This window comes from Gossypium arboreum, chromosome 13 (genome assembly GCF_025698485.1).
Source record: "Gossypium arboreum isolate Shixiya-1 chromosome 13, ASM2569848v2, whole genome shotgun sequence".
NCBI classification, from domain to species: domain Eukaryota; kingdom Viridiplantae; phylum Streptophyta; class Magnoliopsida; order Malvales; family Malvaceae; genus Gossypium; species Gossypium arboreum.
Window position 1 is genome coordinate 129,055,465 of NC_069082.1, and position 17,284 is coordinate 129,072,748.

Here is a 17,284-nt window from a genome sequence, read left to right on the forward strand (position 1 = left end):
AATTAGATCAATAATCGTATGATTAATTATACAATTTATTCAATTGAAACTATTATTGTACAATTAATGTCATAATTTATTCAATTACACTCGTAATTAGAGGTATATAAAATTTATCAGTACTTTTAAAAATATTTATACACTACAACGTTATTATCTTCCTACATAGATTCATTCAATTAAATTAATGATTATACAAATAAAATTCAATAAAAATAAATTAAACTAAAGACAATGATAAAATTTAAATATTTTTAAAACGATCATAATATCAACATATAAGAAGAGAAGGATTTAATCATAAACTTTTAAATAAAATAGTTTTTAAAAGAAATTATTCAAAAATGAAAAACATTTAAGCATTTGATTGAAAGGTTTGTTTTTTTTAAAATTATATTTTACATTTAATATATATGAAATAGCTTTCTTTTACTTGTTATTTAGTGGCATGGTTAATAGTTTAGTGGAGTTGTTAATATACAAAACATAAGTTTAAGTGTATTTAGTGGCATGGTTAATAGTTTAGTGGAGTTGTTAATATACAAAACACAAGTTTAAGTGTATTAAAAATATATTATTCTCTTAGAGGATATAATTAGTTCTAATTTTTGTTTAAAAAAATAAATATAATTAAAAATTATAATAAGAGAAAAAATTATACGAAATAGTGATTGCATATCATTCTTTGTCTCTTCTCAATTGGAGAATGATAATAAAATTGTTAAAAAAAAAAACAGCCGTCCTGTAAAAAGGACCAGCGGATTAAAATCTTACGTGGCAATTTCTGTTTCGTCCAAAACGGTGTAACAAATTGGACCCATACACGATCCTACCTCACACGATACATGAGCCCACAATCGGCGAATTCTCTCAATCCATATATGTACTGAATTAAAGAGTCGGCTTGTATTTTTTCTTACTTTTCTTTTCTCTTCAAATGACAGAGCTTTTCTTTTAAGCTCTGCTTCTCTCAATTGTTTATATGGCATCTCAAGCCAGTCTCCTCCTTCAAAAGCAGCTCAAAGGTAACTTATTATTCTTCATTTTTAATGATTTTGAATATGAATTTCGAAGGATTGTATTCGATTTTGAATCGTGTTTTGATTGATCAATTTTTTTTTTTTTGCAGATCTTTGTAAGAATCCGGTTGATGGTTTCTCAGCCGGATTGGTTGATGAGAACAATATCTTTGAATGGAGTGTTACGATTATTGGACCACCCGATACTCTTTAGTAAGTATATATATAAATTTCTGAAATTAATCGTTTATTTATGGATTTCTTTGATTGGGTTTTGTTTGTTGATATTGGATGACGGATTGTGGTTATGATTTATGCTTATTAGCACTTTGCCTTTTGAATAATTAGTTCAATTTAGCTGAATTTTGATTGATGCTAGAGTTGATTTTAAGATGTTTTGTTGAATTCGAAAGGAAAATTGGGTTCCAAGTTGGAGGTGATTGTGCGGTTTGGAATATTTGATTTTTGAGTTTTTACCACGTTTTGCAGATTGACATCAGGTTAGTTTTATCGAATTGGTTTTATAGCATTGATAAGGGTACAAATTGTTTGTTTTCAGCATTTGTAGGGAATGACAATGGATATGGGTAGCTTTTATCATTGTAAATATACATCAGCAACTTTCCTCACTAGGACTGGGTTTTCAATTATTGATTTAATCATGGTGAATAGTATCTTAGCTTATAATTGGAGGTTTGCCGGTTTTGGCAAGTATATATTGTTCTTTTGCTTTTTGGAATTTGCAACAATAGTAGCTTATGGTCTTTTATGTGTCTTTACCCTCGTTTTGCTTTTTCTCCAATTTATTGTTTTTGTTCTTGAGTCATATACTTGTATTGACATTGAATTGAGCTGTGTAGGAACTTTTTTACCAGTCATGACTGAAGATTTGTTTGTTAATCTCTCTTCTGGTGTTATGTCTTGTAACTTTAGGATTTTTACTTGTTAGTGTTCTTTAACATAAATTGTCTAATTTCAGTGAAGGGGGATTTTTTAATGCCATCATGAGCTTTCCACCTAATTATCCAAACAGCCCTCCAGCGGTGAAATTTACGTCAGAGGTTTGGCATCCTAATGGTATACCTTTGTAACTTTAGCTTCTTATGTGCCTTTATGTATGCGCAAGAATTAATTTTGGTTTTACATGTTTTCCAGTTTACGCTGATGGGCGTGTTTGCATATCAATTCTTCATCCTCCGGGTGATGATCCAAATGGTTACGAGCTTGCAAGTGAGCGCTGGATGCCAGTACATACAGTATGTTTAAGAAATCTCAATTACTTGTGAATTGTTCTTTTCTTATGCCCACTCAAGTGCTTTTAACGTTACAAATACTGTAGATTCAAGGTTTTCTCAAATTTAACTACTTGATTGGAAGCAAGTAATTATTTAATCAGACAAGAAGGAATGTTGTAAAGCACTATCATATGATCATATTCCATGGAAATCACAAGAGATATACATGTAAATAGAAACAAAAATTGTATACGAATCTATACGTGAAGTAATTATTCACTCTGAAACAACAATTTGAAGGGGCAAGTTAAATGAGCTAGCTTCAATCTGACCCTAAACTTGATGAGATGTTGAAAAAAAAAACTCATTTAGATTACCTTGATTCAGATGAAGGCTTGGTTTAGTTGATAAACAATTAAGAGTCTCAAGTCATAAAGTTTAGTCTTATCTTCTTTTGATTTAAATTTTATAAATGATCAAAGATATTTTTTCCCTAATGCTTATGGCTTCTTTTTGTGATCATCAATTCTAAATTCTTACTATGTGCCAGGTCGAAAGTATTGTGTTGAGTATCATTTCAATGCTTTCCAGCCCTAATGATGAATCTCCCGCAAATGTTGAAGCTGCAGTAAGTGATCGTCGTTTGTCTCTTTCTACCTTCATTATGGGTATTTGATTTCATCAGTTTTTGATGCAAACATCGATGGCATATGCTAATGTTGTGAACCTAAAACTTCTATCACGGACTCTAGTGTAGCACAATTTTCTATAAAACCCTTATTGGATCAAGCTTGTATAGGGATCAATTTTTTTATAGTGAAAATGGATGAAAATTTTAATAGAAAGAACCAGTTTGCTCTTTGATCTAATGTATAAGAATAATTTGTCCATTTTTTTAGTAGAGGGTGCAAAATGCAATATGGCTCTTACCTCTATCATAGTATTTATTATGTTTTTTTTACTAATGATTCCAAAGTTGCTGTTTGATATCGGTTTGTTACTATCATCGATGTAATCCTTTCCTGTTTCTTACGATCGCAACATCTTTTCACACATTTGCAGAAGGAATGGAGAGAGAGGAGAGATGAATTCAAGAGAAAGGTCAGCCGCTGCGTTAGACGGTCACAAGAAATGTTATGATCGGTTTGCTAGTGTGGTGCTTCGGCTCTACATCCGTAACCGACGTAAGTGCCTTAATTTATTAAGGGAAAGATGTGGTTCATGAATCTTAAATGTCCTTGTAGAATACCATTTGAAAGTTCTCACCTTTTTTTTATTTATTTATTATTTTACTTATATTGCCTTTCCTTTTGATAATTGTAACAACTCTCAAATGTTTTATGTATTCAAAAGCTTTTTGCTTATTAATGACAATTTGTGTTCCATTAGATCCATTCATTGGTCTTTATTAGTAGCTGCATTTGAACCAAACCGGTCCTTTTATTATAAAATTTCATTTAAATATGAAGTTAGTGTATCAAATAAGGTTATATTTAAGGAAAAAACACTAATAATTAATATACTTTTCATTTTCATGAATTTAAATAAGAAATCAAAGTTAATTTTATAAATACGGGTCATTAATAGTAAGCGAATTCGATTCGAATCAAATTAATTAAATCAATTTAATTTTTTTTTTGAATTTTGAGTTTAAATCAAATTGAATTTTTAATTTGAATAACTAGTATAATTCAAATAAATAAATACTAAACCCTTTTATTTTCCTTTCTCCCAACTCCCCTAACCCTTACTTTCTCCCAACAACTTTTATTTCTCCCTAAACCCCCAAAATTTTTACTTCACTTCAAAACCTTCAAATTTTTTTCTTTTATTTTTCTCTAAAACTTTTACTTCTCCCAACCCTAATATTTCTTTTCCCAAATTTATTTCTACTATTTATAATATTAAATTAAATTTTATATTTTGTACTATTTATATAATTTAATTGTTTAATCATGTTGAATTTTATCAATTTCTATTAAAATTGAATTATTAATGATGCCATAAAATATTCGTGTTAAAATTTTCTGTTGGTATCAATTTCACATTTTATCTTTAAAATAATTTTATTAAAAATTATATTTTTACATTTAATATATATTTTAATTTTAAAATACATGGTGACAATAATTAGAAGATAATTGAAGTAACTAAGCAAGCAAATAAGCTAACCATATATAAAAATTAATAAATAAATTATAAGGGTTGAAAGTTAATAACAAATTTGAAGCAACTAAGCAACTACAAGGACTTAAAGTCATTTTTTAAATTTAACTCGAACAAATATAGTAGATTCGATTTGAATTTCATCTAAGTCGACAAGATTTGAGAAAAATTTAAATTGATTTAAAATAATAAAATAAGATTCATTATCTCAATAAACTCAAATTTTTTCATTCGATTCGGGCTGGCCCCTATTATTTTCATAATTTAAAATATAATTTTGTTTATGCGAACCGACAAAAGATGAAATTAGAATCAGGCCCGCCTTATTTGAAATTCTTAAAAACATTCAAAAAAGCATAATCCATGCATTGATATTACACGCTTGAAGAGCCGTCGATGAGAACTGCATCAACGGTAAAGATATACTCATCTGGTTTTCACGGGGATCAATACTTTCAGCCGTCGATAAAAGTTTAGTCGCACGACTTACATTATCCCCCGCCAAAGTATTCAAAATCCCTCTTAGACCCTCCAAATCCTTTTATATAAATAATCCCGCGATTCCGTTAACCTTCACAAAACAATCTAGCTTCTCACACTTCACCTTGAAAAAGTCAAATTTCCCAGAAAATAAAAAACTTTCCAGCAAAATGTCAGGAAGAGGAAAAGGAGGTAAAGGTCTCGGAAAAGGAGGAGCCAAGAGGCATCGTAAGGTCCTAAGGGATAACATCCAAGGTATCACTAAGCCGGCCATCCGTCGTTTGGCTCGTCGTGGAGGAGTTAAGAGAATCAGTGGCTTGATCTATGAAGAAACCAGAGGAGTGTTGAAGATTTTCTTGGAGAACGTCATTCGCGATGCAGTGACTTACACTGAGCACGCTAGAAGGAAGACCGTGACGGCCATGGATGTTGTTTATGCTTTGAAAAGGCAAGGTCGTACTCTCTATGGATTTGGTGGTTAAGTTTTCGGTTTCTTGTTCGTGTTATATTGTACTATGTAATTTTTGATTATCATCAATGGATTTCGTTAAGAAAAATCTATTCTCGCTTATTTTGAGCTTTTTTATTTACTGTTTTCAACGAATTGTTTTTTTACTTCGAAGTGAAACCATGATCCAATAGGAAACTAGTTGTAAAATCACTTTTATGGTACCTATTAATGGTTTTTTAAGTTGCATGTAATTTTCAGCAGTATAATTTTAAATTAGGTAATTGTTAATATAGTGTGTAAATGGTATATGCTAAATTAGGATTAAATATATAACATATATAATTATTATATGTTAAATTAAAAGCAAATTAAAAAATATGTAATATTAGAGAGACAAATTTGATTTATTGAGGAAAAATATTAAGGTTGGGATTAATTATACATTTTTGAAATTAATATATATTATAAAAGATAATAATTATATTTTTATAATTACAAAATTATAAATTTTAGATATGTTTGGTTGTGAAAATTGAAATTATAAAAGTAACATAATATTTTTATAATTACATTGAAACATGTTTAGAAAATTACAATTTTTGTAATTATAAGAAAGTGCAATTATTATCTAAATAATTATCATTTTATAATACATAAATTAAGTAAAAATAATATAAAATTTATAATATATAACATTTATAAATAATGTTTTATAAATTATTTAATAACTTTTATAACTATTCTTATAAATAATATAATTTTTGTCATAACTTTATGATGTTATTTTTATATTCAAGTTATGAATAAATATATTATTTTTATAATATATAACATGGACATATAAATAAGTTATATTTCTGTTTCATGGTCAGAAATTTCTATAAATAAATATATTATAATACATTTATAACATGTTTTTGTAATAACCATTTGACTATAACTTTAGAATTTTTTAAGATTTAAATAATATAAAATTTTAGTTATAACCTTATAAAATATACAAATAATTTTTATAATCTAATATTTTAGAATTAATAATATAAGAAATATTTTGTTATAATCATCTCAAATATTCGTATATATTAATGGCTATAATCTAATTTTTATAATTTATATAAAAATAATTTTAAAATTAGATTAAGGTGTAATTATCTCCAATTGTCACCCTCACCCTAAAAATTGAACAGTGTAATTAGAGTATCTCAATCACGATAAGACCCAACAATTACAATTATTATTAAATATGTCATTATTATGTAATTATAAGTAATTACATCACGGGCTTCAACTCCTAAAAAGAAACATTTTCATTTAGACATTTTAAAAATTTTAAAAATTTAAATTGATAAAAGTAAAATTATAATTTGAACCCTTAAAATTAATAAAAATTTAATATAATCGTTTAAAAATTATAAAATTTAAACTATTAAAATAATAAAATTATATTTTACTATTATAAAATTATAATTTAATTTTTAACCTAAATTTTTTTAACTTCGGCTTTTGTTATATCCAAAATCCAATTAGTAGATATATTTTCAAATAGCACCTAGTACCTAATAATAATAGCTCGCTCCATTAAACATCTTTGCAACTTGTCAAAATGCATATTAAAAAATAGATTATTAGAATCTGTGGAAGCCAATAATCTCTCAGCCGTCACTGCATCTTTGTTGGTTTTATAATTTTGGTTGTTTATAATAAATTATCTTCAAAAATAATGATTGATTAAATTAAAGTTCGGATAATGTTGGACTTTTTAATTGTGAATTATTTGGGTTATTTGGATAACATTTATTTATTTAATAAAATTACCATTTTAATTTAGTATATGGTTAAAATTAAATTATTATATGCATAAACAAATGGATTATGATTGAAATATATCCAGTCACAGAATGTTAATTTTGAGGTAAGTTAAAATAGACGTATATACAAATCGATTTAAATATATAAATAATCGATTCAAAAGAAGAATAAACAATATTTCAACATAACAATCAATTTAATTTTTAATTTTAAAATTCATATATAATTATTAATATTGTTAATTTTTTGTTAAATCTAAGTTCGTTAAAACTTATTTTTAATTTACATTAGGGTTGAGTGGGTAATTTTTTTTATTTTAAAATGCCTCTCCAACAATTTTAACCCAATGATATATTAGTCCTCACATGCTATTTGAGTTCTGACTCAAAATTATAGAGTCGAACTTGAGATTGAGTAACTCAAGCAATCAATAGAATCGATTTTAGTTATTGTAGTACTTGATTTGAAAATCGATTCTATTGATTTAATGGAGCTTTTCATTTTAATAAATTATGAAATTACATTTTCTCTTTTTTATATTAAATATAAATAAGTTCAAGCTTAAATATAATTATGCTTAATCTAATTGTAGCTCAAATAATTCGATCATGTATTGAGGCAAGTTCAAATTTTAAAAAATTAATATTACATCATTTATTTTGATATTAAATATTAAATTTAAATCGAGTTTATACTTACTCCTATTCCAATTGGTCTCAACTCAATTCAATTATAATAAATAAAAAATAAAACTATCTTCCGTATTAAAAATTGGTCACCGTTGCCTTCCCTGCCCGTGACACTGACGATATCTTTTATTTTTCCGTTCTTTTCCTTTTCTTTTTAAATTTTCCGAAACGACAAAAAAGGACACCTGTACAACAGCATCCGAAACCGATAACGGATCTTCGGTATATCCCGTCAAAATTTTAACCACCAATATACCTCCACGTGTCGGTTAAAACCTCCCCCAAATCCTCATTGTTTTCATTTTGCTGACGTGGATTCTTTCTCCCCTATACGACCGTTCACCGCCAACTCAAATTCACTGCCTTCCCCACTTTTAATATCCTTTCCCTCTTTTTTTTTTTTTTTTTGTTATCTTTTTCTCCGGAGATCTTTTTAGAATTTGATTTTAAAAAAGAAGAAGAAAATTTAGCAAAAGAAAAAAAAAAGCTTGGCGAAGAAAGTTCGCTACGTTTCGACGGTGAGAGATTGTTTTGCGCTGAGGCAAAATCGATTCTCCGGCGCAAATTTCACCGGTTTTGTCCGGAATGGGAGTTCCGACCGACGACGCCGTTGTGATCCAAAAAGGAAAGAAAAATGGAGATCCTCACGTAATCACTGTTAATTGTCCCGATAAACATGGTCTCGGATGCGATATTTGTCGTATTATTCTTGATTTCGGACTTTACATCACCAAAGGAGGTCAATTCTTCTATGCAATTATAAGATTTGTTTTTATTTAAATTAGATTATCGTTCGTTTGAATTTTGAATTTCTTTTTGTTTAGATTACCTTTTTTTTGAAAACTGCAATAATTTTTTTTTGGTTTATAGATGTTTCGACGGATGGAATTTGGTGCTATATGGTCTTTTGGGTTGTTCCTCATTCGAGCTCACCTTTTGTTAGGTGGCCGAGTTTGAAAAACCGGCTTCAATCGTTATGTCCTTCTTGTTCAGTGACGTTTCACTTTGAAGGTCAAGCTTCGAATTCCTCCGCCGCCGCGGCGTCTCCGGTTTACTTGTTGAAGTTCTTTTGCCTTGATCGGAAGGGATTATTACATGGTAATTGTGTGTGAGATTCCGATTAAACCTTTCCTCCTGTTTATGTGCTATGTTGCTTCGAATTTTCATTTATTTTGAGTACCTTTGTCGGTGTTAGATTCATAGATGTATCGGAGAAAAAGTTAAAATTTGCTATAGGTTCCTGTACTGTTTACAAATTCGGAGTTTAATACCTGTACCTTTAATTTTAGGAATTTAGCTCTTCTGTTTTTCAAATTTCTAATTTTACGTCTAATTGTTAACAATTTTTAAGAGTTTCGAAATTTGGACCTGAATTTTGAAATCTAAAAAGTAAAGAACTAAATTCCTAAAAATAAAAGTATAAGGACTAAAACCTCAATTTACAAAAGGTATAAGGACTTATTGCATGTTTTACCAAAAAAAAAACAAAGATAATTTTGACCGTACTGGACATATTGTGTACATTGTGTATTATTTGGTTCTAATGTTGCTTGGAATCTTTGCTTTAGATGTAACACAGGTTCTTAGTGAGCTTGAGCTCACAATTCAAAAGGTGAAAGTTACTACAACACCTGATGGCAGAGTCCTCGATCTCTTCTTTATAACCGATAACATGTGAGATTCTATTCTGAGACTGTAATATGTAATTGCGGTGTTATGTTGCTGAGGAATTCTCTAATTGATATTATTTAGGATAAATATTAAAACTATACTTCAACTTTAATTTTGTATCATTTTATACATGAAAATTTGATTTAATTTAATTTTCATAAAATCACTAACAACATTATCTAATTAGCACCATTTTATGTGATATATTGTATACACAAACAATTAAATTCATTTATTTAAATATGTATAATTAAATCAAAATCAAAGTTTCATATTTATAATTGCACCAAATTAAAGTTTATGTATCAAATTATCTATTGAACTAAAATTCATATATAAATTTGATATTTATCCCTGTTATTTACGGGATACTTTAGTTCTTTGTTTCTGGTTGATAGATAGGTTGGTGAATCTTAGGCTTGAGCTCTTAGATGTTTCCCAGAAGGTATTTAATTTTGGGACCATGTATCAAGTGGTCCATTTCTAATGAAAGTGAAATGTCATTCATGTAGTTTGTGGTTTTATTTTGCCTTCGTAGCCTCATTTCTGTTTTCGTTTCTTATTTGGTTCCCTCTCTGTCCATGTTGCTTTGTTTATTTTTTTTCTTCAAGTACACGTGTTCAGCATTCTTACTTATGGAAAATCCTGGTAAAACTGAACATAAACGTATTGGACACGATACTGATAATCGAGTCCAAATATCATAGCTGTCTGCTGCAATTTTCTTGTGGAAAATAATTGTACTGCTGCTTTGAACTTATAGGTTATTGAGAACGTCTCTTCATTGAAAAGTGAAAAATAATATGGTGCATGTATTCCCTAGGATTAAATCACTTTTTGAGTTTTGACTTGACAATTATTTCATTATTGGGGCTTGAACTTCTTTAAGGTCTTGAAAATCTGAAAGTTCAGGCTCTAACGTGTAAACAATTGTCAATTGTCAAGTTTAAAAATTAATTTGGACAAAAAAACTCAATCCCTAAATAATGATTTAACCCTATTGTGTATTGATGATTTAGCTTATGAATTATAATTAATTGGTCAACGGATAAAGTAGTATGGTTTGGTTATAGTCTCAACTATGTTAAAACATTTTCAGGGAGCTTTTACACACAAAAGAACGACAAGATGATACATATAAACAGTTAAATGCCGTGTTGGGTGAATCATGTATCAGTTGTGAACTCAAGTTGGTTGGTCCTGAGTATGAACGTCATCATGGTATCTCATCACTTTCTCCTGCTATAGCGGAAGAGTTATTCCGTTTCGAGCTATCGGATAAAGAGACTCGTTCCCAAGCTCTTAGCCCAGATATGGCGAAATTGAAGAAAGCTACTGTGGTGGTTGACAATTCATTGAGCCCAGTTCATACATTGCTTCAGATAGTTTGTGTGGATCACAAAGGTCTTTTCTACGATGTCTTGAGAACTTTGAAAGACTGCAATATCAAGGTATTCTGCTAAACTGTTAAATTTTGAGAAGCTTCTTAAAAAATTAGTTTCCGTTGTAGGTTATGTTGCTCTTACTATTCACTTTGACAAGTTCCTTAGTTATTGGAAATACACATGTCGAACACATAACCAAATCCGTGTGACAGAGATTGTAGAGTACTATAATTTGCCTGTTTAATTATGCTGCATGGTTCCCACATTTCATGACTGCTAAATTCATATTTTGCAAAAATGGCATAATTGAGGGTTTAGGCTTGTTTTCTTGAGTCACAAGATTGCCTCTTGCTGAATGAAGGTAAGGATGTGCAAAAGTGATTTCAATTATGAAATCAGTTTTGTAGGTGGTTAAAATAAGTTGGTCGGTTATCGGTTATGAAAATTCATAATCGGACTGACCAACTTAAAAGGAACTAAGAAAAAACCAAAAATATTTGTTTTAACTGATTTTACCGTCGGTTCAATTAGGTTCGTTAAGTCTATTTTTCCCTTTTCTTAACCGAATCGACTTATTGCTTTCTCCTAAATGAAGGGCTCATGATGAAAATGACATTATATCTCTATGTTGCTCTGACTCTTCATTGCTTGAAATACCCATATCTCACTCATATGCAACATATACTCAGACATGAATATAAAAATCCTGGAAAATATTGAACATATCTCTAACCGAAAATCACACTCGAATTTGAGTAACTGGTCTAACGGATTGAATCTACATATCTCCTACTTCCTCCTACACTGTTAATTTGACTTAAATTTCGTTTTTGTTGATAATGGCTATCTTGTTTTTTTACAGATAGCTTATGGTCGATTCTCATTGAACTCCAAAGGTTATCGTGATCTAGACTTATTTATTCAGCAAAATGATGGGAAAAAGATTGTGGATCCCGATAAGCAAGACGGATTATGTTCTCGTTTGAGGATGGAAATGCTTCATCCATTGCGTGTTATCATTTCGAACCGAGGGCCAGATACTGAACTTCTGGTTGCTAATCCGGTTGAGTTATCTGGAAAGGGAAGACCAAGGGTTTTCTATGATGTTACACAAGCTTTAAAGTCTCTTGGAATTTGCATATTCTCGGTAAGTTATAACTTCCAAAGAGAATTATTTTGAAACCTATATATGCATATTGTAAGTTGTAACTTCTGCAATTTGCCATGATATATGGTAATGATAGGAAAACAATAACGTAAAGCTTGGTAGTTTAATCTAGAATATTGAGTTTGTCTTTCTATGATTTAAAACCTATGTTACTTGGGTTCGGTTGACTTGTACACAAGTATATTCCCGTCTTTGGTGGTTCAAATTAGAAGATTAAGCTTGTATTTCTATAGTGTAGGAGCAGTATGGTAGGGTGATTGGCTAAAAGTTCATTCCCATGTTACTCGGATTTGTCTGAGTCTCAGACACTGGTATACTTCCGGGTTAAGCTTGGTAGTTTAATCTGGAAGATTGAGTTTTTCTTTCTATGGTTGAAGGCCCATATGGTAGCGTCATTAGATAATAGTTCATTCCCATGTTACTCGAATTTGTTTTGAGTCTCGAGCATGGGTATTAAGTTTGGTAGTTCAAACTAGAATATTGAGCTTGTATATCTGTAGTTTAAGACCAGTATGATAGAATGATTGGCTAAATAGTTCATTCCTGTGTTATTCGATATAACTACGAGTGTCATTTTCCTTATTCAAAACGCATATGTTAACCTGATTGCCTAGTAGTTCATTCCTATTTCACTCATATTCGATTATTGAGTATTAAACACGGGTGTGTTCAACTCTCTGTTTTCCAGGATTTTCTTTGTTCAAAACTAACTTCATTTTCGTGGTGTTTTAGGCTGAAATCGGAAGACATTCAAGTTCGGAACGGGAATGGGAAGTGTACAGGTTCCTTTTGGATGATAACTGCAAATTCAAATTCTCAAGTATTGGAGGTAGAAATCAGATTGTAGATAGAGTTAGAAGATTACTCATGGGATGGTAAGAATGGTCTTCTTCTTTGTATCTTATGATTCCTAGCATCACCTGAGTGTCCAAACCCGACCGAGACCACAAGCGCAAAGTTCCGATCCGCGTTTGTATGTTGACGCATTTAGCTTCTTTGTATTGTCAAATAAACCTTTTAAAATAACTACCAAGTGAACATATCTCACCGAACACCCTGAACTTTCTAGCTGTAAATTTGTAGGGAGGTTAGATTTTGTTAACATTGTGACTAAAGCTGTTAATTTGCCTAGTTACCCGTTCGAAATTTGAAAAAATTTGCGTACAAATAAGCTTAAAAAAAAATTTAAACTCGTCATATTCAAACTTGAACTCAACCTGGCCTGACCTATTTTTAAAAGTTTTTAATGTTTCATATTACGTTATTTTTATATATTATGTAATTTATAACACACAAAAATTAAATCTATAATTATATATTAATTGTTTAAAATATTTGAGATAAGTACATATAAAAATTATTAAATATTAAATTGAAAATAATATAGACAGATTTAAAATGGATTTAGAAATAAATTTTAAGCAAGCATATAATGTATTAAAATCATGCATAGATTTGGCTCAACCCCGGATGAAAATCAGCTCTAATTTTGAGATAAATATTATTATACAATATGAAAATTTTAAATGTCTAAAGCTTTAAAAGTCAATATTACACACTTGCATTATAACTAGATTTAAAAGTCATCACATAAGGCGTAAATTAAATATTAGAGTTGAAAATAAATAGAGGTTTAATGAAAAATTTTGAGATCAATTTATCAAATGAATTGCACAAAATTAAAGCATTTTGTTCATTTATTATTTATTTGATTATGAATCTGTTTGTAAATTATATATTCATGAAAAATTCGCTAACGCATTCATTTAGACTATCTAGACTGCGTAGAAACAGAAACTAATATATATATATATACACTTTTACCAAAATATGAGATGCATCAATTTAAGTACTAAAATATATAACTTCTACCAAAAAATAATATAGGTACTACACTAAAAATATATCAAACTAGGGAACCAAATGGAATAATAACCCTATTACTAGACATATTAAGGCAGTAAAACAAAGAACTAGTATTGGTGAATTTCAAAACTTGAAATTAAGAATAATATATATAAACACAAACATATATAACATGAAGAATCAGTTTGCCATTAATCAGACCAGTAGCACTATATCGAAACCAGAAGGACAAAATATGCAGTAAAAGCTAATTCATTTCTGTGTTGTATTTTACGTGTCAATGAACCCGACCATTCATAAACACTGGCATAAAACATCCAAATCCCACAACAAAGCATATCCTCACCCAATAAAGCTTCCATCAAGATATAATATCATGGATGTGATGAGATGTGCACTTGTATGTATGCATATAAAATGACTAGCATTTGAAATAACATAAAAGGATGAAGTAGATTCACGGAACACACACCAATGGGGTTCAAGAGCTATGCCCAAATCAATAAACAGGAAACCAGCACTCACGGACTTTATGATCTTGGGGCAAAGCTAAAACTTGTAAACGAAGATGGCAACTTCACGACATACCGAGACTTATAGCAAATGAAAAACCATAACATGTTGTCCTCTTACCCTAATACTCCAAGCAGTAGCAAGGTTTCCGGTTCCCACGGTTTTTCAGTCTAAGCTCATTTCATGCCATAACTATGAGTACGGTTTTATCACTGTCAAATCTATTTTGACTTCCCTGATCAAACATTCAAACCTGACCTGATAACCCGAGCTTTTCTTCAAACTTTCAGGGATTAGGCAGCCGACCCCAAAAGAAATGAACTGAGAGTTCTCTCACTTTCTATGGAATATGAAGAGGTTAAAAATTCAGATACCTTACTTCGACAGATTCCTATATGCCAGTCGTACTAAAAGCCTTCAACAGTTTTTTCTCCAACATGAATTCAACAGGTTGAACCAAAGTAGAGATATTCTATGATAATTGACTACAATAAGCCAATATCAACAGCCATGACAGATAATTCTGTAAAGAATATTCCCTTCAAGACGGTATAATAATGTTAGGTAACTTTACCACCTAAAAGCCTAATAAGGAAAAACCAAGTGCATCACAAACAAGATAGTAGAAAGTCCGAACAACTAAAAAAGGAATCCATGAGGGAAAGAAAGAAAAAGAAATCTACCTCGATTGCAGAGCAACCGGTAGGCAATGCAGCTCAGGCCAATGGTAAGATTACTACTCCAATAGCATGCAGCCAAAGTTTCGTTTGCACATGGAAAACTGACGAAAAAAACTTCCTGCTTTCATTCCCAGCTTGTGGCATGAGTCGGTAGCAATGGAACCAAAATCATAAACCAAGGTTACAGTAAAAGGCCAAACTCTATAAATCAAGATACTAATAGTTCTCTCCATGACTAGTTCTGGTAAAGAGTATGATTTTGGTAGAGATACACAACTTAGTCGGGATGAAGCACGTAATGTCCACAGTAGAAAGACATAAAACCAGCCAATAAAACATTTGAAATGCTTCAATTTGTCTGCATTGATTCGGAATGATACTTCTCTAGATCGGCGTCAAGATCTTCTGCAGAAACCTTTTCTCCACGACCCTTCCCTCGTCCACGGCCTCTTCCAGCAGCACCACCACCACGTTGCCTACCAAATCCCCCACCCTTGCCTTGGCCACTGCAAATTTACAAGATATGGATCACATATTCTGTTCACTAACATAAATGTTGGGGTGATATCAGTTTGTCATACAGAAAAGATCATATGGATTTAAAATAGGAATTGTTGCATGCCCCATTAAGTAGAAATATGTGTCTAACATCATTTTAAAAACTGTAAAACATGGAACATCTAACACTCTTAAAAACACATGTCAAAATCATAATTCTATCATTTTCTAGCTATCATACTATCAACATCCAAAAACTTAAATTTCGAAGAATTGATAATTAAGTAGAATTTTCAGCCAAGAACTGATCTAGGATTAGCATCTTTGGATTCTTACGCACATTAAACCCCCAGCACCATAGGTAAAACTTTAAAACACTCTGTAACATTTCAAAAGCATCAGTGAAACTAATAATAGAATCTACAGTTTTGAATAAAACAAGTAGTCAAGCAAATAAAAGAGTACCCTTTCATGGCTCCATTAGAACTTCGAAAGGCACCATTAGCTCCTAAAGGTGCAGGAGGGGTAGCGATGTTTGTTCCAACAATCTCGATTTTCATCGGCTTCCCATCAAGCTCAACATTGTTGTACCTCTTTACTGCAGCCAAAGCATCTGCTCGCCGTGTGAAGACAATATCTGCTTTTCCCTACGGAAAAAGAGTGTTGTTCTGTTTTAAACTACTGCAGGATACCAAGAATCTCATGGTGAACCGAAAATCTATTAGATACCTTCGATCTCCCGCTCCTATCATAGTGGACCGAAAATCGTTTCAGGTCACCGACCTCAGAAAACAATTCCTATATGCAAAAACAAACAAAACGTCAGAAAAATAAACACTAACAACACAACACTGATCTTAATGGAAAAAGTTCAAATTCAAGATTGCGTTGCTAGACTTTTCTTCAGCTAAATATTTTTACTATAATGAACATTTAACCAATTTTAGATCAGCAAAGCCTAAAATTAAGTAGAACAAATAATTCAAATCAAAATTACTCTTAAAATAATACAAAAACGAAACAGGATAGAAAATCTTAAAACGAAAAATAAATACCTTGATGTCGTCGTTTGAAACACCGTAATCTAAATTAGAGATATAGAGCTTCGTTCCGGTTTCTATTCCAGAATTCCGACCCGCTAGTCCTTGCAACGCCGCTCCCTTATCGGAAAACATATCCTGCTGCCGCGTCGTCTCCAGCACCTGAGTTTTTTAAAAATAAAACCGAAAATAATTGATAAGAAAATCGAATCAACTCGATCAAAGCAAATCAAATAATGAAAAAGCAAAAAGTGATAAAACAGATCTAAAAACGCTAGTTATATTTTACCTTAGCAGCAGCATACGGTGCCGAGCGGTTTGCTCCACGATTAGGAAAACGGCGGGCCGGTCCAGGTCCGGATCCACGTCCCCGGCCGCGAGATTTGCCGGATCTCGGCTTACGGTTACGCTTGATGAGATCGTCGAGCGACATCTCTAAAGCACTTGACATTTTCTTTTTTGAATTAGAACAAAGAAAAATACAACCCTAAAAACGAAATCAAAGAGAGAGGATATAGGGTTCAGTCAAAGGAGGAGATTTGTATTAAGGAGGATAATTCAAAATCTAATTGGACTTGAGTCGATATTTATATTATCAGAATTAAAAAAAGTGG

The 17,284-nt window shown here is 30.9% G+C and overlaps 4 protein-coding genes across 5 annotated transcripts; 3 read left to right on the forward strand and 1 right to left on the reverse strand.

Moving 5' to 3' along the window:
• Positions 1-844: 844 nt before the first annotated feature.
• On the forward strand, positions 845-3,648 carry LOC108484625 (ubiquitin-conjugating enzyme E2 7). 2 transcript variants are annotated; one of them, XM_017788479.2, is made up of 6 exons: positions 845-1,025; positions 1,130-1,232; positions 1,999-2,096; positions 2,175-2,275; positions 2,805-2,882; positions 3,317-3,648. In XM_017788479.2, exons 1-6 carry the CDS (start codon positions 983-985, stop codon positions 3,392-3,394), a joined length of 501 nt encoding a protein of 166 aa, XP_017643968.1. In that variant the 5' UTR covers positions 845-982; the 3' UTR covers positions 3,395-3,648. The 2 variants fall into 2 exon arrangements, with proteins under 2 accessions (XP_017643968.1, XP_052880076.1); XM_053024116.1 differs by lacking the exons at positions 845-1,025; positions 1,130-1,232 and adding an exon at positions 1,882-1,910.
• A 1,312-nt stretch (positions 3,649-4,960) lies between these two features.
• On the forward strand, positions 4,961-5,457 carry LOC108485494 (histone H4). Its single transcript, XM_017789343.2, has one exon. The coding sequence runs from the start codon at positions 5,071-5,073 to the stop codon at positions 5,380-5,382; it is 312 nt and encodes a 103-aa protein (XP_017644832.1). The 5' UTR covers positions 4,961-5,070; the 3' UTR covers positions 5,383-5,457.
• A 2,714-nt stretch (positions 5,458-8,171) lies between these two features.
• On the forward strand, positions 8,172-13,125 carry LOC108484025 (ACT domain-containing protein ACR9-like). The gene is made up of 6 exons (XM_017787634.2): positions 8,172-8,588; positions 8,720-8,947; positions 9,418-9,523; positions 10,620-10,971; positions 11,768-12,052; positions 12,806-13,125. Exons 1-6 carry the CDS (start codon positions 8,435-8,437, stop codon positions 12,950-12,952), a joined length of 1,272 nt encoding a protein of 423 aa, XP_017643123.1. The 5' UTR covers positions 8,172-8,434; the 3' UTR covers positions 12,953-13,125.
• Positions 13,126-15,234: 2,109 nt separating this feature from the next.
• LOC108486619 (THO complex subunit 4A) lies at positions 15,235-17,259 on the reverse strand. Its single transcript, XM_017790761.2, has 5 exons — positions 16,960-17,259; positions 16,686-16,832; positions 16,360-16,428; positions 16,096-16,277; positions 15,235-15,638 (listed from the first exon to the last, which is right to left on the reverse strand). Exons 1-5 carry the CDS (start codon positions 17,119-17,121, stop codon positions 15,482-15,484), a joined length of 717 nt encoding a protein of 238 aa, XP_017646250.1. The 5' UTR covers positions 17,122-17,259; the 3' UTR covers positions 15,235-15,481.
• Positions 17,260-17,284: the final 25 nt, after the last annotated feature.